Source organism: Syngnathus leptorhynchus, chromosome 21 (genome assembly GCF_054491065.1).
Source record: "Syngnathus leptorhynchus isolate UIUO chromosome 21, UIUO_Slep, whole genome shotgun sequence".
Taxonomy (NCBI): domain Eukaryota; kingdom Metazoa; phylum Chordata; class Actinopteri; order Syngnathiformes; family Syngnathidae; genus Syngnathus; species Syngnathus leptorhynchus.
In genome coordinates this window covers 6,449,800-6,476,607 of record NC_141215.1, presented here as the reverse complement: position 1 = coordinate 6,476,607, position 26,808 = coordinate 6,449,800, and the positions used below count along the sequence as shown (strand labels likewise).

At 50.8% G+C, this 26,808-nt stretch overlaps 1 protein-coding gene across 6 annotated transcripts in view; it reads right to left on the bottom strand.

Moving 5' to 3' along the window:
* The window catches only part of syt1a (synaptotagmin Ia), a 40,832-nt gene that overhangs the window by 8,771 nt on the left and 5,253 nt on the right, over nucleotides 1–26,808 (bottom strand). For all 6 annotated transcript variants that reach the window (XM_085901793.1, XM_085901794.1, XM_085901789.1 and 3 more), the window contains exons 3-6: nucleotides 19,180–19,239; nucleotides 11,530–11,672; nucleotides 1,290–1,468; nucleotides 66–238 (exon numbers count right to left, since the gene is read on the bottom strand). In XM_085901793.1, the coding sequence (XP_085757919.1) occupies nucleotides 66–238; nucleotides 1,290–1,458 (342 nt within the window). In that variant the 5' untranslated portion in view covers nucleotides 1,459–1,468; nucleotides 11,530–11,672; nucleotides 19,180–19,239. The remainder of the gene's footprint in view (nucleotides 1–65; nucleotides 239–1,289; nucleotides 1,469–11,529; nucleotides 11,673–19,179; nucleotides 19,240–26,808) is intronic.

The window sequence follows — 26,808 nt, the reverse complement described above, 5'->3', positions numbered from 1 at the left end:
TCCACAATGTATCTTTGCGCTAAACGCTTGTGAATTTGCAAGCGTCGCGCCCTCGGGGCCGTTACCTCGGTTTTGGCCCCGTCCTTCACGTCCTTCATGTTGATGGCGTTTTTGCCTTTGTCCTTGCCCTTCTTCTTGTTCTTCTTCTTGAAGATCCACTTTTTGCACACGCAGAAGCAGCAGGCCAGCACCAGGATGATGGCCACGAAGGCGATGGACACGATGGCCCACGACGGCACTGTCAGGGCCAGAAAGGAGAAAAGTGCATTTTGCTGGAAGGACTGTTTTTTTTTTTTTCTTCATTTATTTTTTTTTGACAGGTGGATCAATGGCCTGTTGACAAAAATCAATAAGTGCTTTTTTTTTTTTTAGAGAGAAAATAATACTTGAAGACTTGGTCCTGCACTGACTTCATTTGTGGAGCAACTTTTTGGGCATTAAACAAAATATCTGTTTCAATTCCTTCCATCCACATTGGATTGCGTTTTCGTGTCGGCATGCTAAGGGCGCTCCCATCCCGGACGCCGCTTATCGTCTTTGTCGCGCGCACGTTGGCGTTGGCTTGTTCCTTAATTAAAGGCAGCCCGAGTGGCGCAAAGCAATGAAAGGCTCGCCTAATTAAGCGCATTGTGCGAGTGTCATCTCTCCAGAGAAAAATAGCACAAGAGGGAGGGAGGGAGGGAGCGAGCGAGCGGGGGGGAATAAAAGACGAGATGCGCTAAGCCCTTTCGCTGCTTATCTATCGTTATGCCGAGATTTCGAGGAGGGGTGGGAGATGTAAAAAATGTCTGACGCGCAGCTTCAAATTGCTCTACAATTTGCCACCACTAATAAATCATGTTTATTCGTATATTATGTAAAAATAGCTGAGTCTACTACTTTCTGATAAACCATTTTATGGAATAAAAAAAAATAAAAATCAATTAGTCTTGAAAATTCAAAATGTCTTCCTCATTTGTGTTTGTGTCAACGGTGCACGTTTGTATCTTTTGCCTGGGAATTTTCTTTTGCCGTTTCTCCGCGGGCAGCATTAAATGTCGCCGTGCGTATTTGTAGAAAATGGGGCCACTACTCTTCCACGGGAGCTTCTCTCCCCGCGGTGAAAAGGAGTCGCTGGCTCGCCGCTTGTTGCTATATTTATCCACGGCGGTCGACGCCGAGGTGTGAAGGCAAGCGTGCTTGTGAGGAAGCCGGAGATCTCAAGCGGTGACTTCAATTTGGATTTGACCAACCCGTGCTTCAGCCGCCATTTTAGGGCCGCGTTGAGAGCAAGCGGCGGCGCGACTCACGTGGGATCTTGTTGAGCTCGTTCATGAACTTGTTTTTGAGCTTGGAGAAGGCCTCGTCCTTGGGTCCGGCGCCGCCCTCCACGTTGGTGGTGTTGGAAAAGGAGGAAGAGGAGGAGGCGGCGGTGGGCGCTGGGGCCGCCGCCAGCGCTTCCCTCCGACTTTCGTTCATCTCGCCGAGCCTAAACAAAACACATCGAGACGTCACCTTTTTCTTTGTCCGTCTTTCAAACGGACGGACGGCATCTGCCAGCTAAGCCCGCACAAACATTTGCCCGAGCACGCGCGGTCACGGCAAAGCCGCTCACGCTTTGCTTAAACGGGAGATTATTTATTAGCCCCGCGGCGGCGGCAATAAATGTCGATGCCGCTTTCCGACTTAATTGAATGGAGTGTTTGCGAGTCGGCCCGTAAGGACGCCGCGCTCTCGTGTCGGCACGCGGCAGCTGTGGCCGTGTTCCGTGCCTCCTCCTGCTTGAGTCTCTGAAAGAAGAGTAAGCTGGAATGCTTGAATGTAAACGTTGTCACGCTACCTTTGCACCTTAATGACTCATCGAGGAGCGCAAAAACGCTCGTGATCCGCTTCAACTCATTTCACGGCGAAAAGCCCAAGCCGCGTTGACCTTTTCTGAGGGCGCTCACGTCAGTGCGGGAATATCATGCATGGCGTAAATTCCATGCGGACTGTTGTGATGACCCAGAAGCGACACAAGCACAAAATGGCCGCTCCCTGCGAATCACTGCGCCGCATCCTTTCCAATTCACTGAAGTGTCACATTAGATCTTCTAGCGCGTAGGGGGGGGGGGGAATACATATATTAAAATTAATAATCCAAATAGAAAATACAGACAAGATGCATGTCACGGAAAGCCCAAAATAAAATATGCAAGATAGATAAAAAGAATTTTGAAAGTAACCCTTCAACCCAATTACCGAGCAGCCAGATGGCCCGGCAGGTCCCCAAACGCGGCGCCAATGCCAGAGACAACACACACGTGGCTTCTCTGGATCTGGGTCACTTCCCTTAGCTCGCTCTGATACCGGCCCCCTCCCCCAAAATAAAACACAGACTTTGCCTTTGAGACAATAGAAAACGATCCATCCAGCAGGAAGCGGCAAGTTGGATCGCATCCGTCTTGTAGCTTTCAATGACTTAATCGTGCAGTAAATCACCAATTAAAAGCCTTTTATCGATAATGCTCGCTAACTATCGGCACACGTCGACTTCGATCAAAGCGCCGTGGATGAATCTTTCCTTTCACCGTGCTCTGGAAAATCAACCCAAAAAAATGGCCGCTTCTCACCATGGCCAACTTTAGCTGGTGTCCTCTACGCTGTCCCAATACTTTTGAGGGCGTAGCAGAAGGACAAGAAAGCTTAATTGGGGCAGAATCAATAACACCGATCGATAAGGAGCACGCCGACCGGACCCAGTCGTGTTTTATTCCAAGGTACGAGGCCGAGCTGAAATTCCCCGGGCGGCGGTGAAAATCACGCTAATAAAGTTTGATTGCCTGCGAGTACGTCGCCGCGACGCCGCTGATGATCACTTCAACATCGCCGGCAGGTTTCATTACGCTCCGCCGCCGCGGGAATCGGGTACTTCTCGCGGATCCCGGATAAACCGATAATAATCAGACACTCGTTGGGGTCCGAAGGGAACGCCAACAGTTTAATTACGCCGATTGCAAAATCCAGTCTCGCCGCGCTTGCTAGCTAGCCCTACACGAATGGCATTTGAATTAACAACATGTCAGATCGGCGGCTTCCCGAGCCAAACGCGTGTCGACGCGCGGCGGGGTCACTCTGCTGGAAAAGAAGTCAATCTGCCCAGCCGATCGTAGCAAATCATGTACACGTGAGAGCTAAAATGTCAATGGCGCCGTCGGTGGAAAAGGCGCGCTTAGTGAACCGACGCCGTCGTTTGCGGCTGTCGGTCACGAGCGGGACGCCGCACGAGGAAGCTCTCGCTGAGCGCCGGCAGATAAGAGGAAGGAAGCGGCTCGGCCTCTTTACTCACCTGCAGCCAATCTCGTGGGGTAATGGAAGTGAGGGGGGGGGGGGAGAAGTTATTAAGAGCGCTTTTCTGCCAGGCCCGCGACAGCTCTATTAAGGCCGTAGCTTCAAGATTTGCCCGCGTTTTCAATTACGCCTTCCAAAAGCTAAGTAGAGGGAAGAAAAGCGAAGGCCGGGATTCTTATCGCCCTTCTCTTGTTCCCGCGGCGACAGCCGGGAGGGGACCACCGCTCCATTTATATGACGGACAAGGCACCTTGCGGAAAATAGGTCGAATGAAGTGGAACCCAATCAATAAATGGGTGCCGTCCGACGCCGTCCACTTTTTGGCTGCCGCAATGTTCTTTTCTTTTATGCCATAAAATACGAGCGGGGTGAGTCACCGGGGAGAAAACGCAAGCAGTTGGAGAAGTCTCGCTACATGACGAGGGAGTCGGGCGAAGGCTAAAGATTAAACACGGCGGCTGCTTCCGCCCGTCAAATGTTGACAGACGCGCTGACATTGACCCGAGCTGCGCTCCGCTCCGATGGCGAGGACCAACAAAGCCCCCGGGGGAAGTCGCCTCGGGTCGGAGGCCGCGCTCAGAAGTTTGCTCAACCTCCGCCCGGTCCGCCCGGCAACCGAGGGGCAGGTAGGAAGCAGCGGCGGGCCCGAGTCATTTCAAGTTTGCGTTTCAACCTCCCGACGTGATCTTCTCCAGATGCGCCGCCGGCGGGAGACGACCGCCATGTGACAAATCTCGGCGGTGCTCTCGTGTCACCGCGACCTTTTCGCCTCTTGCGCACGGAAGAAAACAAACGCATTGGCGGATAAGCGGAGTCACAACAAGCGCTGCCTTACGGATTCCGTCGGGCCATTTTCCGCTCGCCGCCCAGCTCGGACATTTCTGAACCGACGAGGTTTTGGAATCTGGTTTCGCTCTGAGGATAATTTTTTTTTTTTTTTTTTTAAAAAGCTGATGTCATCAAGGGGAAGATGAAACACATTGCGGTCTTGCTAATCCGCTAGCGGTGTCATAGCGGGAACGGCGAGGAGACAAACACCTTTGGCAAATAAGCGGCGTGATTAGATGATGGCGGCACGACGGGGCGCAGTGTAAACACAAAGAAAGTCGGCGGCAGCGGAGGCTGCGACGACGTGTTGCGTTGCCTCCTCTCGCTCGCAAAAGTCATTTCAAAGTCAGCGTTTCGACGCGCTCGCTTTGTTTCCGCCGTGGAAATAAATAACACGGCTCTTTTCTTTGAGCTGTCACATCCGATCCGGCTGACATTATCATTTAACACAACGGCGCTTGAAGAGCGCCACTGAAACCGCCGTCGCTCGGCGTGACAGATAACGGCGGTCTCGTCGCTTTAGCGCTGATTAGCCGCAGACTCGTATCAAAAGGTGAAGCGGAAATGGCGCACGCCGCGATGGGGAGATAAAAAGATGGCGGCTGCTCCACTTTCTTTGCTCGATAATCAAATTATACTTGAGCAATAAGCTCCGGTGGAAAAAGGCCTTCGCCCCAAAACATCTGTTGCCGGGGGGGGACCTCATTATCACAGCTGGCCGTCGACGGCCAATGTCGTCCAAGTTACGCTCGAATGAATTTTGGCCGTTGAGCGGCGGCGCTATTAAAGCAAATGAGCTCGACGAGGGGCTGTTTATTTGACTCAAGTACGGTTTTTACTAATTAGCCACCAGGCGAGGCCTTCGCCGCCCGCGATGAGCCGGCGGCGGAAACTCCTGCAGGTGCTCCATCGCAAACGTATTGACCCCTCATATTTGGAACCAGAAACCGAATAGAATTACTCCTTTCCTATTCGCCAGGCCTTAAGTCAATGGAGATTTTGGTTGTCTTAAGTTCCCCGACGTTTCCGCCAGCGGAGAAGCCGCGCGATCTTGTCGACACAAATTCCCGTCGGTGCGCTTTGCAGATAACGTCTCCGCTCCGTCACCCAGAATCGGCGTCCGATCTAGTCGCTCGTCTTAATTCCGAGGAAGGTGGCCGTGACGGCGGAGCGGGAGTCGCCCAGCTTTGCCGATTCCATTTCTGCAAGCCGCTCTGTCAACACTATTTTTTATTATTCCGTCCTGGCCTCCTTCCCCGCAAGCGTGAAGAAATGGAATGAGATGTTTGCTCATTCGCTTGCTGCGCCGACGGATCGCGATGACTAAAACATTGCGGCGGCTAACAAACACTCGCAGGCTTTGGTGCAAAATGGCGACGGCCGAATCAGGTTATGTTTAGATAAAAACACAGATTGCCGCGTTACGTGCGGATGCGTGACAGCGGGAAGCAGCCGGAAGAAACTAATCCAGGGAAAAAAACAACAACAACGCAGTCACATCGAAAGACAGACAGGATGAACCGCCTCACATTCAAAGTCTCGCTTTGGTCTTTAGGAGTGGGATGTGACGGAGACAAGCGCTAATTTAAAAGGTGACAATGTGACGAGGCTTATTTCGGGCAGCGGGAAGAACAACCCGAGACCGGAGAGGCCGACGGAGCGTGAAGAGACGGCAAAGAACGAGCCCGGCCGGCGGCTGCAACTTTTCTACCCGCCTCACGCGGTTAAACGGCGTCGACGGAGCCTCGGCCGCCGAGCGGACAGAACCTACGTCGCGCTTGAAATTGGACCATTAGGCGAGCTCGCGTAGAACGCAATGTTCCCGAAATCCTGCGACCTTCAGGTACTAAGCCGACGATTGTGACCCCGTAATCATAATCAATGGCTTTCACGCCCGAGCATGTCGGGCAATACGGCCTTAAGAGGAGCTGAAGTGATTAAAGGCCAAAAATTGCGGCCGGTAGAAACTTACGCCGTGACCGCCCGTGATTACAAAGATGGAACCGCGTCCTGGGCCGCTTCTCATTACACGGCGAGCTTTCCGGAAGGCAACAAAGGAGCGCTGATTTTTGCGGCGAACGCCATCGAGGGCCATCCAATCAGGCGCCATTGTGCTTGGAGTGGGAGCCTCTCCGGCGCTATCATTAGCGCCATTACGGCGGAGAGGAGAGCGCTTTTGCCGATGCCGGAGGTCGGCGGCGACGACCCGTTCTGATACGTAAACAAAATTAATCAGCATTACTGCTCGGGACAGAGCGTCTGCGGGAAGACGGAGATAAAGCGATGATTTATGACACACATTAATTGCCAGAGGCAGCGACCGCACGTCCCATTACAGCGTTTCGATTTCTTATCGATGGCTGGGAAATGGCCGCGCCTTGAGTACGAGCGGCTGAGGGAAGGCAAACTTTTCATTGGCGAGCTAGCTTGTTTACTTTCCTGCGTCATGTGATATATAAATAATAAAGGCAAAAAAAAATACGTTTTGATTGTCTTAAACGGCGCAAAGTGAAGCCGGCGCCGGTGACATTTGCGGGATTAGAGGGTGTTAGCAAGGAAATGACAAGCACTTTGTCTCCGTTTAGCCAAGGCAGCGAGAGCATTACAAGGTGGATCTTCTCCGCCGGCTTTAAATGCACCTCACGCTGGGCGCCTGTTGCCTCCATCTTTGCCGCCGACAGGTTGGGGCGGCATTTTACAGATAATAACACATCACCATGACAACCAAAGGGGGCAGAGCGGAGAGACGGACTATCTTAGGACCACCATATGCGTTTTATACGCGACTGGGTGGCCGAGAAAATTATTTTCAGTGAGCTGAGATTTTTTTAGTTGGTTACTTAACTGGGGGGTTCCTGCGAGCTGACTTGAATCCACCCTTCATTTCCTTTCATTTACGTCTAATTGGAGAAAGCCCAGCCAGCGCCCTCCAGATGTCGGCTGCCTCCTCCAAAATATCAGCCAAATTGCTTTTTCATGCAAATGACTGCTCGCTTGCTTGCCCGCCCGCCCGCCTGCTTGCGAGCGAGCGAGCGTTTGCCCTAGTTTGACCTTGAGCTGTGTGTAAACACTCCAGACTGATGTGGCAGGCTAAAAAAAAAATAGATAAAGTTGAAAGCACAACTAGCTTCCTGCTTCCTCCTGTCACACGTTGACAGTGAGGAGGTGGGTGGCGGTGGACGGGCGGGGGGGATAAAAAAAAGTCCTGATGAGAGATTTTGACAGGTGGCTTTAGCATCCCGGATTGAGCCTCGGAGAAGACCAGCGAGCGACATTACCGGCCGCCGTTAGCGATTGGACTTCCCGGCTCCTGATTGGACGCCGACGACTCTTTAGGCCGGTCTTTAATGTAAATGAATCTTGATTGACAGCTCTGGCAAAGGCGCGGCAGAATTTTGTGTACGTCGTCGAGGAGAAAACGGCCTCGGGGAACCCGGCTCGTTTCTGTAATTATGCACGGGGACGGGAATTTTTCACCGGGGGGAACATTGTGTTCCCGCACTCGCGAATCAGACCCGCGGGCTGTTGTGGTGGGGGTGGGGGGGCATTAAGGTGAAACAAATGCATCCCAGCAGCCAATCGGTGTCGCAAACTACAAGACGAGGGCACCACTTTGTCTTGTGGTTGAAAGGAGAATGGGAAAAGAAAAGCGGCACGCGTGCATGCGTGCGCTCTCTCCCGAGGCGCTTTCCCCGACATGATCCTATTTTGAATGCTCCTGTTAGGTAATGACGTTATTTGTCTTGTGCAAAAAAGGAGCCGGATCTATAGTTGTCAACCCTTTTTTTCCCCGGCTGAGAGATGAATGTGCTCAGTCTGGCCTTGGTCTAAAAAAAAAAATAAAAATAAAAAAAAGCAATCAAAATCATTCATCTCCAGGATAAAAACGTACAAGCTGCCATTTTGTAACAGCCACAAGAGCCACTTGATTAGGGACAGCGAGTAAGCCTCGCCCGCACGATATGAGCGCTTTCACGGCTACGCCGGGAATCCCATTATCATACAGGGATCACGGTCGTCATGGAAACCAAGGATGGCACATGCGTAAGCCGCCTATCTCCAACGTGTGCGCAAACGTTGGGAATTAGTGTGAAAATTCAGCCGCGGACGCCGTTTGCTTCCTTCACCAGGTGGTTCGTGTTCCCCGCGCCCGCCTTCGCAAATAAAACTCAAGGTCCCGTCAATCGGCCACAATGAGTGCTGACTGATTCATAGCAAGGTGAGGCGTTATCTCGCTATGAATCACTCTGTGCTCGTTGCGCCGGATGCCAGATCAAAATCAAAAAGTCTCCACCAGAGCCAGCGCAGGCTGATTTGTAGCCAAATTGTTGTGCTGGATTTGAATGTAAAATTAAATATAAATAAAACATAAATAAATGCAGATGACAAGAATGATATCAAAAATCAGATGAAATCAACACATACATGCTCCAAAACTAAACGACACGACATCAACGCTCGCCTTTGTGCGTTTGCGCGAGTGGCGGTAATTGCCAAACGTATTCAATTATCTGGCAACCTGCTGGACCCTCCAAAGCAAATGGTGCAGGCTTAAGCTGTTTTTCTGCACAGAGTAGATAATTGCTTTTTGGGACATCTAACAACGCGCCTTTTACAATTAGCGTGGTCTTAAGGAGGCAAAATTGGGGGAGAAAATGAACAATACGGATGCTTGAATTCATCCAAGGCGCCAGCCACTGTCGCTCTCCACTGTTGTTTTACACCAAATATGCTAATTCGCTGATTAGGAACAACACTCAATGTGCCGCAAATTCCCATTTCCAAAATTGAAACGCATCCATTTCAAAAACACTCTCTAGGGGGCAGTAGCGCGAACAAAACTTTGCTGCGCCGGTTGCGAAATGAACAAAAAGTGTTTCGCGGCTAGCTAGAAATGGAGAGCCGTTCAGAGTCATCACCATAAAAGTCACTCTATACTTGCGGAAAAAATAAATCAGTAACATGAATCCGCCACAACAAGTAATTCATAATGATATGACGTGCGCACCACACACACACGTGCATGCGCACACACACAGAAGGGGGCCTCAAAACAGTCCATTAGTGGAGTGTATGAAGTGAATGTCAGACTCCTGCCGCCGTAATCCGTCTGCACGCTCGCCGCAATCTCTCCCAGGTGCATCCTGGGTAATTTGTTTCTTCCAAGGAAGAAAAGGAGGAGGGGTGTGATGGGGGTCCGCGTTGGGGCTTAATGGCACCTGAGAGTACATCAACCGGGATCGGAGCATCTGTTTGAACATTTCAAGCTAAGGATAAAGTATTTCACAGATTTTTGAACAACTGTTCCTTTCTTAAAAACGTAGGAATCCAGGACATGGATTTCATTCGCAGCGGCGCTCCGACGGGAGCTCAGAGAGCGTTTGGAATCTCAATGGCGAGGTGTCACGCACACTCCTGCTCCTTTCACCCGCAACGGCGCGATTGCGTTCCGCTCCCAAATTGCAGTCACGACTGGCGAGGCGAAGCGAGGACGGCTGAATATTATGCACACGGCGTTCCACAAAGACGGCGCGGGACGCATCTGTAATGGGATCTGTTCCCGGTCGTTGATAAAGGCTCCGCTCCGAGTTGGGCGATTAGCCTCCATTTGAGAAAAAAAAAGCAAAGATGCCGAGATAACCAGACTCTCAGATGGCCTCTCGGCACCACGGAGCTTTTGACTGCGGCTAACCTGCAGATGGCGCCGATGGAGGCGCAGTTAACGTAGCGACACATCGGGAGAGATACTCAACTTTGGTTAAGTGTTAACGCTTATTGTCGATGCGCAAGTGAGACATTGAGAATCATTCAAGTTGCGCATCAGTCACGCCAACAAACGCTCGCCAGTGTGTCATACCGGAACGCTTCCATCTCGGCTAGCACTTACAACAGCTGACCAGCGGGGGGCATTGTGACGGGCCGGCGTCCATCGAGGCGACCCATGCACAACTTTGGCGTGACATTAACTTGATGTTAATTCCGCCGCGTTTGTGGACGGTCCGTCGCGTTAGGAACACCAGTTCGGTCTCGCGCCCGTTCAATTATGCTAATGACGAGACAGACTACAAATGACCCGGGCTGGTTATTAGTTGCCTCAATTAGGCGACATGTAGAGGGGAGCAGGGGGGGGGGGGCGGCTTGACTAGAGGGTGGTTGGCTGTCCGATGTGGATAAGTGAGGCCAGGGGGCAAGACATTATTGTTGTGTGTGTGTGGTGTTGTACCCAATCAATGTCATGCTGAGTGCATGTTTGCATATTTGTGTGTGTGTGTAAACACTGGAGAGGTTCTCAAGAGGTCTCGGTGTCCACACTAGGTACGCCATCCAATCAAAAAATCTTCCAAAAGCGACTCGCTTTTTTTTTTTTTGGAATGCATATTTTGGTTGCAAATATGTTGCACAATCAGTCAGCCGCTTGCTGTAAAAAAATGAAGCCAGCATCCAAGCAAGCGGCAGGATGACATGAAAATTAAACAAACACACGCTGGTGTCCTTTAAGCAGCCTGATTGTGATCGCACACGTGTGTATGTGTGTGTGTGCATGACTCATGCCTATAGTAAATATTCAAATATGGCATTATTATGTAATCAGCACACAAGAGGACTGCTCCGTAAAGAGACTGTCACTGTCCGTGGTGCTGAAACTGTAAAAAGGCAGCGCATCCACCGTCATCTCGCGTATGACGGTGGAGCCTTCCCTTCCCTTCCCACCCTGCCCCGCCCCTTGACAAGCCAGCCAATCACGCCATAGGAGGGCCGTCAAGTTATTTTAGAATGTATTCAAAGATTTCACAGGAAAAATTCATTATAAAAAAACGAACCAAATTTCGGCACAAAGTGATCAATTATCATATCGGTGATCAATTTCAAAGAAATCCAAAATTGTGACATTGACAAATATCTGCCAAGGTTGTGTCAAGGTCAATGCACCCAGTGAGGAATTTGCAAGACGTTTGCTATGTAATGGCGTGATGTCACCATGCCGCCACTTTGAATCCGTTTTTCTTTTTGTACAAATAACTTTTTTAAATAGGGACAGAAGACTACAATCATGTGACTTGAGGGGGCGGGGCCAAACGGAAAGGCACCTGGGCTTTGCTCTGATGTCTCCAGTGTTGACAGTCAAACGACTCAATTTTCACCTCTTTGAAATCCGATAATAGCGAACCCGCTGGATGATTTGTTTGCCCGTAAACATTTGGCAAAAAAGTGGGCACATGAAAGTGTTCTTCAGTTTACCACACACACCCAAGAAGCTCATGTGGGGATTCTCTTCCTTTCCAATAATCCCGTCAGTCTCAATCGGACACCCGTGGCTGCGTTTGCGTGCGTGCGTGCGTTCCCGTCCCTTCCCATTGGCAACAATCACGACCTTGCGTGTGCATCACGTACCTGGCAGCAGTCTCGTCTTCCAAGGAGCGCTGGCTGGCGGGCTTGCTGCTGGGCTTGTTCCCAATCCCAGCGAGCTCAGGGGGTTGCGTAGCGGTCGCGTGAGGAGGGAGGGACTGGGCTGGACGTCAAGTTGCGAAGCGCCGCTGTACGCAAAGGAAAGCAAAGTGAAAGAAAGGAAAAAGCGCTCAGAAAGCGGCGGCGACGACGACGCTCCTGACGGCACACTTGAGCATCCGGCCAGCGAGCGGCTGCCTCGTCTCTCTCTCTCTCTCTCGTTCTCTCTCTCTCTCCGTCCGTGACACTCGCGCCTCTCTTCCCGCCCACCTACTCAAGCCCACCGCACACACGCTTACACACACTGGTTCTTTTCCTTCGCTGTCAGACAAAATGCACATACCCCCCCCCCATCCCGGCCGGCGCTGGCTATTTTGCTGACATTTTCTCCCACCCACTCGCACCCTCTGCACTGCGAAAACAACAATCACAGTGTGTGTGTGTGTATGTGCGTGAATATGATGTTGCGCAGACCCCCACTAAGCGCATCCATAGCTGGTCAAGGGCATTCCCGGGCGTCCCCCCCTGGAGGCATCCGACACCGGTCGTGAGTGGATCGTACAATTAATACGGCTTTAAAATGTCACGTTATCATAGTAGACTGGATGTAAAAAGTCAACAAAGTTTGGTGTGAGAAAAAAAAAAAAAGTCTTGCTGGGCTCCAAGAAAAAAGCAATTACAATTTTTATGAGTCTAAATTATTCAGAGAGGTCTTTGTTTGAAGAGAACCATTCCTAATTGTGTGCTATTTGTGTCGCCGGGCGGATTATCAGCATGGAAAATGGCAGCCACGTCCGTCGTGAGTAATAGAATGTGTCAGGTAGATGCGAGTGCGATAAAGTGGAAGGGAAAAAAAAAATGCGGGGGGGGGCTGAGGGTTGGCATACGTGCGGACGCGTGTCAGGCTAAATAAAGCTCAGCGGCGAGGAACGCACGACACTGCGCGGTGGGCGACATCGATGAGGTCGAGCAAGCGCGGCAGACGAACAACAACATCACCTGCGTTAAGATACCTTGAATACTTGCTAATTCCTTCATCCTAATTGGAAGGGAATTAAATATGTCGGGGGAACTGAAGACACATTGTTGTGACTAAAAGCACTTTTATTTGTCTGCTCAAAATTGCGTTACACTTCTTGAAGCATTGCAAAATGGCAGCGCGATGATTCATAATGCATTCTTGACTTCTTGCGCTAATGTCTGCTTTCAGACATTCGCGCAGACTGGCCGGCGTCACCGCTTTTTTCATCGGCGCTCGGGAGCGGCGCTGACATTTGGGCTTTTTTGTTAGAGCGCTGGCGTTTTGCTTCAGCTTTCTTCTCCAAATTCCTTTCTTGTGCAGATGACAGGTTTCCTTTCAGAAAAGATTCACTCGCGCAAGTGTAGTCCGGTATTTATGCTTGTTGCTAAGCTACGGGCTAATGTGACATTGCGCTCGCTTCTGTAATTGGTCTACAAGTGACATTGAAATGTTCGATCGCGCGTGTCCAGTCCAGCCGTTTTTCTGAAATAAACAAATCTAGTATGAGGTTAAATTTAAGTTTAGGGACAGCTAGTGGTGAAGCTACTTGGCTAACTTGAACTTTGCTCATAAACCTTTTCTGGAAACCATTTGTATTTTTAACGCCGCCTTCCACGACATTGGGTTTGTTTCGGCAAGCTTCCAAAAGACAAGCAAGAAAAGGCATGAAATGATGAACGGAAATATATTCCCCATTTGTTCCTTCAATTGTCGCCCGCCCACTTCCACCGATGGCTGACAGGCTCGCCGCTGGATAAGTGGCTGTTGAAATATGGAAGTATTCAGCGGTGGCGTCTTTTCAGTGGGCACAGGTGCGCCTTTTCAGCCAACACCCGCCCGCCAGCGTTCGCGCGGCAACACCTGCTCGGGTCAGCGACGCTCGCCAACGCCGATGATATCCCGCAGATGTTTGCCTCGCCGCGCCAGCCAAAAACTTTCCATAGAAATAGAGCACGATTAATGCCTCAGGCAGCCGAGCGCGTTCCTAGAGAGGTGGTGGATTAGTTGGATTTGGTGAGCGAGTAATTACTTATATCCTGTGGTGGGGGCTGTAATTTAATTACCTCTGCGACCTTTGTCCCCGCCCGGCGACAAAATACAGCCAAGGTGATGAGAGCGCGTTTCATTTACTTCATGATTATATTTTATTGACATTCCGAGCGACATTTCAAATACAATTTTCTTTTTTTTTTTTTTCCAAGGAATATTTATAATCGCCTATATGAATAATTTAAAGCGTAAACACGGCACAAACTATGATTCCAAAACCCGGACGCAAAGACAAAGGTGTGGTTGGCAGATGCGAGCGAGTCCTCCTCGTCCACGCAAAGTTGCTGATGTCGTGAATGTTGTTTTTACACCGGCCGGGGATTGTGGGGGAAGTGGGAGGGACGGGCCCCCTGGGGTCTACCTTAGCCGCAGATACTCGGCAACATCACTACTGGAGCGGGCTAATGTTGTCCGTATCCCCGCTGTGTGTGAGTAGCGGATATAAAAAAAAAAAAAAAACATGGCAGCACAATTGCTCATTACGCGGAATTGACTGCGCGGCGCAACCGTGCATGTGCGGAGGAGTCGGCCATGCTGGGCGGCGGGCGGTCCGATGATGGATGGCCTCGTAGCGCGTCAGGTGCGGAACGCGCAGACAGCCCCTCGGCTTCAGATTTTTCTTCCGTCCCAATTTGCGTTTCCCTTCTCCACCTTCACGGTGCGAGTAAACAAATCCTTAAGGGGACGAAATGGGAAAACACGTGAAGTGTCCCCAACGACCCTTTTAGCCGTCTTCTCGGCGAGTCAGCCCACGTTGGAGGTGTTAAAATGCTCCAGAAGACGATCAAATGCAAATGGACGCGGTGGAAAATGAAGACAACGATCAAGGCGGCAGAAAAGTGCAGGGGGGAGGGCAGGGCGTTACATCATCCCTCCGAGGTCACCTTGACAGACTCTCCCCCGAAAGCGGCTCTGCTTTGACTCACACCATGGAGCCCCGAAAAATAAAAAGAAGCGGCTCCGGTGGAGACTCGGCGCCTTAATGGACACGGGCCCGGCAAATTGGGGGAAGAGGAAGTCGGCGCACACGCCTCGTCATTCGCCTTCTCCCGGTTCGCTCGCCGTGCCACTTTGGATCCATCAGCTCCAATATGAGAGGAGAAATTGGCCTTCTCTCGGCGGGGCCCCGTTTGCTCTGCCGGGTCGGGTCGGGCCGGGACTAGAGCCAAATAGACTTTAATGACGCTGCCGGCGCCGCAGCTGAACTCCGCCTGAACTGACACTACGGCGGCCCGCTGAGATTCGGACCTTGGACGCACGCGGAGTGAGAACTAAAGAAAAGATTAGGTGGAAAAAAAAAAAAGGATAAACGCCAAACTTGAATGTAAATCGAAGCTAATCAAATGTGACTGATTGGAATTCATTAACAAAGAGCTTCTAATTAGGACATTTTTTTAATTCCTCCTGAATCCCAAGCCTGACCTAAAAAAATCAAAAGCGGAATGCAGTGGCAAATATCCTTCTTGACTTTGCACATGTGGCGCCATTGAAAAATGCGCGCGGGAGAAGATTTGCCTTTCAGCAGCCATCTGCGGCGCTTCTCCCTCCTTTCCTTCCTCCCTCCCTGCGTCCATTCCTGCTGCCTTTTCACATTTTCTCCTCCGAGCCTTCTGCTCATCACCTCGTGCCACTTTCCGCAAGAAAAAAACAACAAAAAAACAACAACAACAACAACAACAATGGCGGCGAGGGCTCGTTCAAGCAATGTCGAGCCTGGCCGCTAAATATCGTTCCCGTTTGCAGAATTCCCGACGCGGCTTGGCTAGCATCTTTACGCTCCGCCGCCTTTGCTTATGTAACCACACGCAGAAGAGGCAATCTTTGGATCGACACATACTCCGCAGGAGAGATATTACTCTGAAATGGGGGTGCGCGGCGGCGGAGCGGGCCGACCTTGAAGAATTTAACCTCGGGAGTTTATTTTTCATCCTGCTATTTTTTTTCTTCTCAAAATGGTTTTGTAAAGGTTTCCGTAATTGGAGTCACTTCGCAACTGATGAGCCAGTTTTGGAGCGAGTGCTCAAGAGTGCTTCATTGCCAAGGACAATTTTATTTTGTAACCCGAGTTATGTGCTTCCAGCCCGTAAACATTTTGCCAAGGCTTCTTTATTTTGCTCAACTTGAATAAGTTAAGAATAGTTTTTATGCAGATTTTTTTTTTTTTTCAAAGAGAAGCAACCATTTGGCAATTTTAGATCATTTGACTTGACTTGACTCATCTTCAATTTAACAGTCACAGCTCCTGCAGCTAGCCGCTAATGCCGGCGCGCATCTACGGCAAACATCCTGCGCCTTATCGCGACGGGACTCACAAATATTTCCGAGGCGGCGGACCTTTTGTCGCGGACGCCATGCCCCTGAGCAAACAAGATTACGCCGACCAGTCGGAGTTCCGAGACACGATGCTTGGCGGGCCAGTGTTTCAAGAAGGCTAGGGAAAGTATGGCTGGCGGGCCACATACGGCCTTCTCCATACCTTAATTTGGACCACTGAGCAATTCAATTCTATTTAGAGTCCTTGATCGCTTCATTGGAGTGGTTTTTTTTTACAACCGATTTGTGTCATTAAATATTTGTGCTAAAAATGAATGGTTTATTTCCAACTGAATAAATCATAACAAATAAATGAGAATTTGGTTTTTGGTTGGTTTTAAGCGGTGTGTTGAGAAATGTGGACTTTTTTCCAACACGCGAGTACGTTTGGGTCACTATCTGGCTCTAAACGGCACAGTTGCGTAACGTCTTTCAGCGAGGGCAGGCTAGCCAAACTAGGACAGCGAGGGGGGGGGGGGGGGGGGGGGGGGGGGTCGTCACCACGGAGACAGCATCTAAAGAGCCAGATGCACCTGTGTTAGATCAGACAGTATTTTTTTTCTTTTTTACGAGGGCGTATTATGAGAACCCTAACCCTCCCGTTGCCGCTGCAAAAGTGTCGGGTCAGCGTTTCGGAGTAAGCCGAAGGGTCACGGGAGGAAAGCGCGGCAATTTGGACGGGATGTTTAGAGGTCCCGCCAAAGTCACAAAGACTTGGCGGTAAAAAGCAGGCAAGAGGCCCATGTCAGGTTCCGGTCGGCTAAATAAAGTGGCTCTCAGATCAAAGTGAAGAGCTCCGCCTCCGTTTTCAAGAAGGCACTTGCACTTCTCGGTCACTCACGGCAAATATGTCATGAGAGGCTCGCAGAAATTCAAACGGCACCTTCTTTGCCTTTCCTGCAGATTGGAAAAGCTTTTGGATTGTTTTGATTTCAATTATTCACTTTGCTGTGGGCATCATTTCCTTAAAAGATTCCTCGTAATTTACGACCCCATCGTCGGCGTCGCTCGTCTGGCGACGACGCAGCTCGCGAGTTTATTTTCGGAAGGTGCGAGAAACCTGACGCACTTTGCCGAAATAACTGTGCGCTTTCAGTTGCCGCGGCAACCCGGGCCGGCGTGACGCCAACGGCTCGCAAGTCGGGCCGACGGCGCGTTCTCGTCGACGGTCGACTCTGAAAAGGCCCGTTTCGATGCAGAGGTGTCGGCGCAGATGAAAACAAAGGAAGAGGAGGGCCGACGGTGCTTTGAGGCAGAAGGTTGGCCGCCGTTGCCACGCCGCAAACAGACAACATGAATTACGCGGCCGTGTTCCATTATTTTCTGCCGAGCGCCGGCCAGCGCCACATTAGACAAGCATCTGCCTCCTTTGGCGCGGGACCCCAATCCCCCCGCCCCCAACGCCAGGTCTCTGCTCTCTCCCTATTCCTCCCGATTGCGGTTGGGCGTTGAGCGCATCTCGTCCGTTGTGGTCTCGTTCAAGGTTGTCGTGCTGCTTTGTGGCGAGTTGGCGCCGCATCACTCAAGCTGCTCTGGTGCCGGACCGGCCTCTCAACAAATCTCAAGAACAAAAAGACAAACACGCCGCGTCTCTTTGCTGCCGGCCGGCTTAAAGCAGGCTCCCGCCGTAGAGATTAGGCCCCGCCCACCCGCCGGCCAGCCCACGCTTCGGCCTCCGCGAGAACCATTGAAGGTCGCGGTTTTTATTTCTTAGCTAGTGTATGAAATGTGCTTTGTAACGCAAGCTGCCCGCCCGCCCGCCGCGAACGATAAGCTGTTGAACCGAGCCAGCTAAGAACACGCTAGCCGGGCAAGCGCGGAGCGCGGCGTCGGGTGTCGTGCGGCGGCGGCAAGCAGGGTCGACCTTTTGTGTTTGTCATATCTCCTCCAGCTCAGGGCGACCGCAATGTGTCCGAGACGCTTTGGCTCACAGGGGACACATCAGACAACCACGAGGGAGTCGGGGGAGGGAAGGGGGGGTGACCGTCCCCTAGGACAAGCCTTGTCCCCTCTCACTGTGTCAGCGTCACGCCTTGATGCTTAGAGAACGACGGCGGCCTCCAGCATCACGCGCGCACGGACAAGCAACCAGGAATTGCCGTCCTCGTTGCTGCCCGATTAAAAAGCGACCACTGGAAGCCTTCACGACCCAAGACGGAGTTGCAGAGGCAGGCTCTGCTTTCTATGACTGACGCAGGTGCTGATTTATCTGTCGGAGATAACACGAGCTGGTGCCATCATGTGGATTAGGAATGTAAAGCGCGCCACAGTCACACGAGATGGCTTTGATTCATCCAAGCGGGCAGGAAATGAAATAGCGGCGTGGCGAGATTAAAAAGGGGGCACCGGGAGACGCGGCGGCGGCGACTTTCATTTCCAGACGCTGACCACGGGCCAAAAGATGCTCGTGACAGAGCTCAAGATTGTTTTGCTCAACGTGGAAGTCGGACTCGCGAACCGGGTGATTAATATGCGCGCTAATGGAAGCTGGCCGAGGTGTTGTCCGGATGAAGGTAGCTACGCGGCGAGCGCGCACGTTGCGCATCAATCACAAATGACAGCCCCGCCCCGAGCGTCACCCCGACGAGTCAGAAAGTGATAATTTGTCGTTTGTGACCCAAGCGGCGAAAGACAAAACGTCAAAAAGCGGAGACTGCGCCGAGACTTGACACTTGCGATTAATTGGATTTGAGACCGGAAGAAAAAGAAAATACAAATGGACAAAAGACTAGCAAAAACAAAACCTAGCTTGGCATTGCTAGCGCTGCCATTCTGTTATGCATTCTCTGTGCTTTTTCTGACCACGACTATGTGCGTTTCGAAATGGCCGTGTTGAGAATGCAAATTTAAGAGTGCGGAGTACAGTTTTTAAATTTGATAAAGTCGCTCACAATGATCGATTTTGCCATGGCTTCCTAACCTAATCACGGCGGCCGTGCCATCCCACTGCGTTGAATATTACAAATCAAGGGAACGGCGGCGTACACTTGCAAATCCGTCAACGGCGTCTGATTGAGCGCCGAGGCCGTGCGATTTTGGTGCGCCGTAGCCTCGCTCTTGAATATTACTCTGCAAATTGGAGCTAAACTAAAACGTTCAAATCAGTGAAAAAACAGAGACAGTGAGAATGGCTGCGCGACGCCCCGTGTTGCATGCGGCAAATAAGATTGCCAGAACCGGGTCTGCATGTTCAATGAGCCAAAGATACTCACTGTTTGTTGACTGGGTTGGGCGGGCAGAGTCCTTCCGGTCCGGCTTCACAGAGGCCTTTGCTGTAAGACACAAAGGAAAAGCGCGTCAGGATGAAGTCGGTGCAACGAGGGCGGGGCGCTGGTGTTTTAAATAACACTCAGACGGGCTGGGCTAATTAACGCAATCAATTCCTTCTAATGAGCGCGAGCGGAGGTAGTGTCGCCGGGAGGGCGACGTTCGGGGGACGTTCCCGCCACCGTTTTGAGCGTCTGACGGATGAACTCTTCCGCTTCGAGTTTGGAAAATGAGGAATGACAATACGAGGCGTCGGCTCATCTCGGCATCTGTTGATCAGGATGGAGCGGACGGGAACAATGGCGGCCGCGCGTTCAACGCCGGCCATAATATCCGGCGTGGCGATATTACACCGGGGAAGGAGGGGCTGGCGTCTTCCCATTGTCTCTTTTGGCGGGTGCGACTCACTCGCTGCCTTCCAAGCCGACTGGCGAGCCAGGCCTGCTCGTTGGCGCTCCTCGCATGTTTGCGCTTCGTGATGAAGCCGCCGCCGCCATACCACGAGAAGCCCGCCCGCCCGCCCGCCCGCCGTGTTTACGCAGCAAACATTACGCTGGGCTCGTTGCGCCAATAGAGTCCGAGCGGGGCCTCCATTTTGCCCATCCGTCGACTTCACTCCAGACGCGACTTTGTTTTGCGTGTGGGCCCCGCTGTCTGATAAGCAATCGTTGAGGAGTCGGGCGCTTCACGAAGGCAATTACCGTAAAAGTGACGCCAATTAGAGGCAGACAAATGAGATAAAAACAGATGGTTGAGTCGCTTATGAGCAAAATGAAAGCTTCGGCGGGACGAGCAAGCGGAGCGCATCCAAGACTCTTTACAAAGTAGGTCACGCAAAAACCTGTTTTTTTTCCCCCCGCTAAGCTAGCATAAAAGCCTTCTTAGTATTTCACCGTTCTCTCATCGGGGTATTAGCGGCGAGGCGACATGCATAATTCTGCTCGTTTGGGGCTACGGGAATTAGTCAATATTTTCCATTGTTTTTTTTGTTTGTTTGTTTTTTTAATTTAGTGGTGGAGCCTAGCCTGCCACTCAACATTAATCTGACTTGTTATGAAAACGTGTCGTGATCGCCCGCCCCCCCCATAAAAATATATAATTAATCAAATAAATAAATGGGGGTGAAACAGCATGCTGTGATTATGCCGTCGTTGTCATTTCACTAAATTAGGTGACATTAAACACCAAAAACAAAAAAAAGAAGGGAAGAAAAAAAACACGAGGGAATTTTTTGCTTGGATGTTGCAATCAACCCATGCAAATCAAAAAGTCAACATGTGACTGGAATATTATTCAATTGTGGCTTTTTGTTATGGAAAAGCAAACTTGTAGTTTAGACATTGCCCCCCCCCCCCCTTCGGTTTATTGGAGGAGACAAGCATGACTGCACACAATGCCTTCACGGGGAGGACGACCCACTTTACGCCTGGCATTCATCAAAAAGCCGCTTTCTTTTCAAAGTGGTCCAACTCGCAGGTGTTGGGAAGAAATCGCAGCGAGAAACAACTTTCTGGCAGTCAATTGGGCATCTCAAAATAACTTGGGCCACATGCTGCTTCACCTGCACATGCTTTTTTTTTTTTTTTTCCCAAAACGGAACTTTGTGAGTGTTCAAAGGACGCGTAGGTTGACATTTAACATTAGTCAATCTTCTCCGTTTCATTCTGGTGTCATTTTTTCTCTAAATGCGTCACACATAATGAAGTCGTTTTTCCTAATGGGTTGTTTTGAAGACAATTTGCATATTTGTTGGGTGGAAATTAGCACACTCACGCTACTAAATGTCAGTCGTACAACAAAATCAGATTTGCTTTCGGGAATCCGAAAATGCTAAAAATACGCCGCGGGCCGACCGACGTTTGTGCGTCAGAAGAGGCTCGCCGGCCGCCTGTTGGACTCGCTTTAATTGAGTTTGTGTGACGAGTACATGGCCCAGAGCGCCGGGGCGCATTTGGCTGCAAAGTACACGACAATTCAATTACGCCCGCACGCAAACCTTATTTGGGAGCGTCTGCTTTCGGCTTCAAGGAGACATACGGAAAATAGACTTTTCACTGTTTACATACAAATTGTTGCTTCTCTGCGAGCGCCGACATCAGAGTGCTCGTTCTGTTGGCGTGTTTCCGTTTCATCAAAAAGAGGCTCAAAAAGTAGATTGCTTACAAATCGGCAATCTACGGCTTCAAAAGCTCCATTTCAAAATGGAAACATCAAAGTTAGCCAAGTAGCCAGGTGGACTACTTTCTTTCACAGGAGCCCATTGATTATTCCAGCGAGCGTCACGTTTTGACCTTTCCTGCCTCATTAAAAGACTCACCGCCGCCGCCACCGCCCGGTCATCAAATCGGACAAAAAAGCAGAGCCACATCGTGACGGGTCCAACCGACATGTCAAGACGACGTTGCTTCCCTTTTTCGGATTTCTCCTTTGATGGCAAGAGGAGGAAAAAAAAGCAGTGGATGAATGAGAGAGCGCGGGCCGAAGGTTAATGGCCGCCAATCAAAGTGCTCCAAGTCTCTGTGATGGAAGCAAAAAGGTGCCTCGCCCGGTGAGTCACATCAACATGACCGTCATTTCCCCAAACGTTCCGCCTGCCTACTTAGCCGCTCGCTCATTATCTCAGCTCAGCCGGGAGCTCATTTAAAGAGGAAAATTTGCTTCACTGGGTAAGCAGAGCTGCAGCGTTACAAATACTGCCGAGCCTGGCAGGGCGTCCTCGCAGCGGCCGGCGCTAAGCGTTATGGAGTGTTGAGTGCAATCAGCCTCAGCTCTCCTCAATTGTAATTCTGGCGTGTCCTGCGCCCAACGGCATGCAAATGTAATTTATGCGGCGCCGGCCACCCAGCCGAAACATTTGCATGCGGAAATTAGAGGGCTGAGATGGAAGGAGGGCTTGCTACTGTACCCGCAAGATGGTTTGTATTTCTTTTGAAGCCTCGACGGGACCGCGCGGCTCACAATCCATCGGTCAAGACGTTCGGGCTAAGAGCTGACGAGCTAGCAAGTGAGCGTGTTATTCCAGTGGTTTCCAACAAACGTCAAGGGTTTGGTGCAAAGTTTCTTGCGACTATTAATCGACAAATATTAGCTCCGTATCTAATGGAGCGAGATTCTGCAGGCTGGCAAAGTTCTCGTGTCAACAGCTCGACTGTGTTCAACTTGACTTTGTTCCACTTGGCTAGCGCATTTGAATGCATTTAGCACCGCGCCTCGGGCACCGCTGCATGTCCGTTCCACTTATTTGCTTAAAACGATGCAGTCTGCCTAAAATGATATACAAAAAAGGATTATAAATAATCATTAGCGATTGTTGCCGGGAGCCGCGTCAGCCATGATGGAGGTCACAAATACAGATGTGCACCCGCGCTGTCACCTTTGAGACGCATTGACGGGTGATTGATATCGCCGATCGAGCGGCTGGCGGGAAAGGTTGACGCCAAGACCGATGAGGCAAAAAGTCGAGCTGTGATCGATGGCGTGACAAATAAGGCGGGCGGGCGAAATTTAGGTCAAAGCCGAGTTAGCGCCACGGAGCCGAGTCAGAAGTCTGCCGTCGACTCGCCAGATGAACGCCCACCTGATTCGAGCGTACCCCACTTCCCCCGGGGACCGACGACAGCTGGCCGAGGCGCATTTATTACTTGCGCATTATGCCCGAGCGGCGGCCATTATCATCGCAGGAATCCATCATTTCAAAAATGGAAAACAAAGGAACCGAAATCAAGGTTTTGGATGAATGACATTCGATAGCTTATTACGCTAGTTAGTGTAGCTTACTACTTATGGTCAATGGGAGATCTTGATGAGTGCAAATGGGTCTTAACCTTTACAGACTCAAAAGAGACCGGCGGCTGGCCCCGGGATCTCTCCACCACGTTCACTTTCAGCGCCGCCGGCTGCCAAATGTTTGCATTGCCTGCTGCCCTTTTTAATTATTAACACGCTTGTTATGCCACCATTTGCCCACCGCCTGCCGCGCAATAAATATTCCATTGAGTTCCTCAACCGTGTGCCAATAAGCATTTCGATAAACTAGCGGAACGGGTCGCTCGTAAACACGACTTGGCGCTCGACGGCTAAATCAAACAGTCAAGAGGTTAATATTGGCACGCGATTTTTTTGGGGCCATCCATATCCACTTTAACGGTCTACGAGGAGGGACGACGCTCGGCGCACGTCTCCCATCGAGGCCGATTAGCCGGACGGCTCGGGACGCTGTGCGACCCGTCCGCTCGGCTTCTATTAGGCGTGCTTGTTTGGCCCCGGCTTGTGTTTGGAGCACGCCTGCTTGTTGTTCAATACACGCCATTAGCGCTAAGTGAGGCGAATGGATGCAGACACGCTGCGTGCATGCGCACACGCTGAGCCCAGCCGCGCGCCGTCAAACGTTTGCTTAACGTCAACGGGCCAAACGCGACTCGGCATGACGTGATTTGTTTAGCGGATCTGCCGGATCCATACGCTCTGATCGCCGGCGATAATGGCCCGGGCGAGTAAGCTCACTCGTGGGGAAATGAGGCAATTTCACTTATTTGCAACTAATATGATTTTCTGAAGAATTCCACGCTCACAAAAATATTTCAGAGATGGGAAGAATGATGTTTTGTACGATGAGCGAATTCTAAATTGCCCTTTTCTTCCTCCTTTGGCCGCAATCCTGAGCAGCCTGTTAAAAAAATGAGCTCCTCGTTAGCTAGGAAAAAAGTGCTTTTCCTCAGGTCTTATCGTTGCGCCTCAAGGTGACCTTGAACCCTGGGAAAATCTATGCCGGGCGTCTGAGTGCCTCAATTCAGCGTGACCGCAGATAACACTTGTACGCTGCGCTGCTAAGTGGAGAAGATCGATGCGCTCACGTATGGATTCTGGAGGGGAGGGGGGCGTGTCGGGGAGCAGATAAAAAGCCAATCTGAGCCGCGCAGTCGCCGGTGTGCGCTCGCCGCTCGGCTAGAGAATCAAAGTTAGAACTGTAGAGTTATAGATGTAGTCCAAACCGTTTTTTTTTTGTTTTTTTTCATTCAACTTTCTCGAGGATCAAAAATAAAGTGGTTTGATGCCGGATGAAAGCTGGTCGTTGAAAAAGTCACTTGGCTAAGTCCAAATTTAGCGAACAACCTAGCGAGCGAGCGACAATCATCGGAAAACCTTCCATTGTTGCTGGAGATTAATCAAAGCGCTTGGAGCGGTTTATGTGTCGGCTAAACCATCCGGGGACACAATCGGAAATTTGCGAGGTGAAGCGGAACCGCATTGATGTGGGCCGGTCGAGCTCATTAGCGCCGCGGTGAATAGCGGTCGCACCTGACTCGTGTTTCATTTCACGTTTTACGCCTAATAAACATTGGGCGGAACAGGCCCCGGAAAATCATTTGACGGCGGATGAAACGAGGATGGGATGCTTTTATTTGGGCTTTTGTTTTTCTTTTAGCGATTCCACGGTGCGTCGGCCCAGGTGTGCATTTTGCTTTTGTTTGTTGCAGCAGAGAGAGTTGTCATGGAAATGCAGCATTTGAAAGGTGCCGATTCATGCGTGCACATTTTGGCCTGTGAAGATGTGCGACGGGGGAAAGCGAGTGATAGCGTGAAGGTCGTCACCGCGGGGGGGGGGGGGGGGGCACTTGAAAATGCACGCCCTTGAAATTCAGCCCACCGCGCAGGCGGAAAATGGAAATGTTGACATTTTTCCGGGGGCCACAGGGTTTTTAGCCTGCGGCTTTGCGAGCCCGTTTGGAATGACGCCGGCGCCGTCCCATTATTCGCCGATTGATAATTGATGGCTACATTCTAATTGTTTCCATAATTGACTCAACATTGAGCGCGCGAGCAGCTTTTGTTCTGCCGCCGAGCAACCGCGACACGTCAGATAAAATGAACACCGTGATGACACCAGACCGGAGACGATGACTTTTTTTTTTTTTTTTTGGGATCGCGCATCCCTGCATACTGACGTTTTTGATGGCGCGGCAGATTTTAGCTTTTCATCCTGACGGCCGAGCTGACTCGATTTATCGGCGTCGGCAATTTGAAGCGAGACGCGGGTGCAAGGGAGTTGGGAAATTTACAGTGAAGTTAATTTTTCGCATTCACACTTTTTAGTCCATAGGATTCTTAAAGGGGAAGTCAAACAGAGCTCCAGAATTTCTTCAATGCTAGTGATGGTCATAACGAAAGCTGACAGGTGTATTATTATTTTAATTTTTTTTCCTTCCCCTCCACAACCAAGTGCACTCAACGCGGCACTCGTCTTCTCGACTTGGCCATGTCAATCTAGCGCGGAGAAGAGGAAGAAGATAGGAGGGCGTGTAAACAGCCGCTTGCTCCGAGCTGACCCCCGAAGACGGAGATGCCGCGGTGACTGAGTCGCTGTGTTTGCCTGCGATGTGGCGAGTCAAAGAGGGGGCGGGACGTGGTAGCGGCGGATGCCATGATGTTTTTTTAAGCACCCAAGTCTAATCAATCCATGTGGATGACTGAAGGCCATTTACCATTTCCTCGTCAACAGCAGAAAACGGCGTGAGGAGATTGGCGCTTATCAGGCAATCAGCAAAAGCCCCGAGCTGATGCAAAGTCACTCGGTTCGCCTCATTTGCATACGCAATTAGCGTCGGCTTCCGGGGACGCGCTTGATTGACAGCGGCCGCCTCTGATTGGCCCCGCTTTTTCAATCAGCAAAAATCTTCAACGGGCGACACAAATCAAGCCAGCACTGTGGGAGCTTCTTGGGGGAAAAAAAAAACTATAAATGTGACTTTTTCCTCGACAATTTTTTTTTTCCCTAAAATTTTTTGTCACAAAAACTAACCTTTTGTCCTCATTTTTTTTTATTCTCTAATCTGACTTTTTCAACAAAATAGATCTTGAGATGCTAACCTTTTTTTGGTCTCGCTTTTCAAGATCAACCACAGTGCGCGTGTGGGAGGGGTGCACGTGATTGACGGGCCGGCTCGTCGTCGCCAACGTTTGAAGATGTTGGCGCCGCGTCGCAGTCAGGCGCGAGGCTGATTAGAAAGTGAAGCGCAATCTCTTCCTGGCGCCGTCAAGGTAACACGCTCATTTAGGAGATAAGAAGCGTTGCTGAATTTTGCGAGCTTATCAGCGCACCGGCTCCTTAGCACTACAGTAAATAAGGCGGCGTGAAAATGGCAAGTTGCACCCGAGGCCGGGCCGGGCCGAGCCGGGCACTAGCTGTGAATAACGACAATCTCGAGATGCTTGATATCAAGCGCCAGCAGATTACACCTTATTAGCCTAAGCGCCGCGCTAATAAGTGTTTTGCCGTCAAACTGGGTGGACATGTTTGGGAGGAAAACACATCTGGCTGGCCCTAAAAAAATTTTTTCAAAAACGAGCTGGACAATCCCGACCCGGCTACAGAAAAGGGAGGCGGGGAAGTAGCGGCACGGCGCGGCTGGCATGACAACCCACAGCCCGGCGGGAGACTTGGTTGCCATGGCGACAAACAAGGATGTTCACATTGGAGGCAAGTTTGAGCTGCCGGCGGCACGCTGGCGCGCGATCACAACAGAGTTGACTTTCAGGATCAGCCGTGTACGCCGATATTCCAGAACGCGAGACAC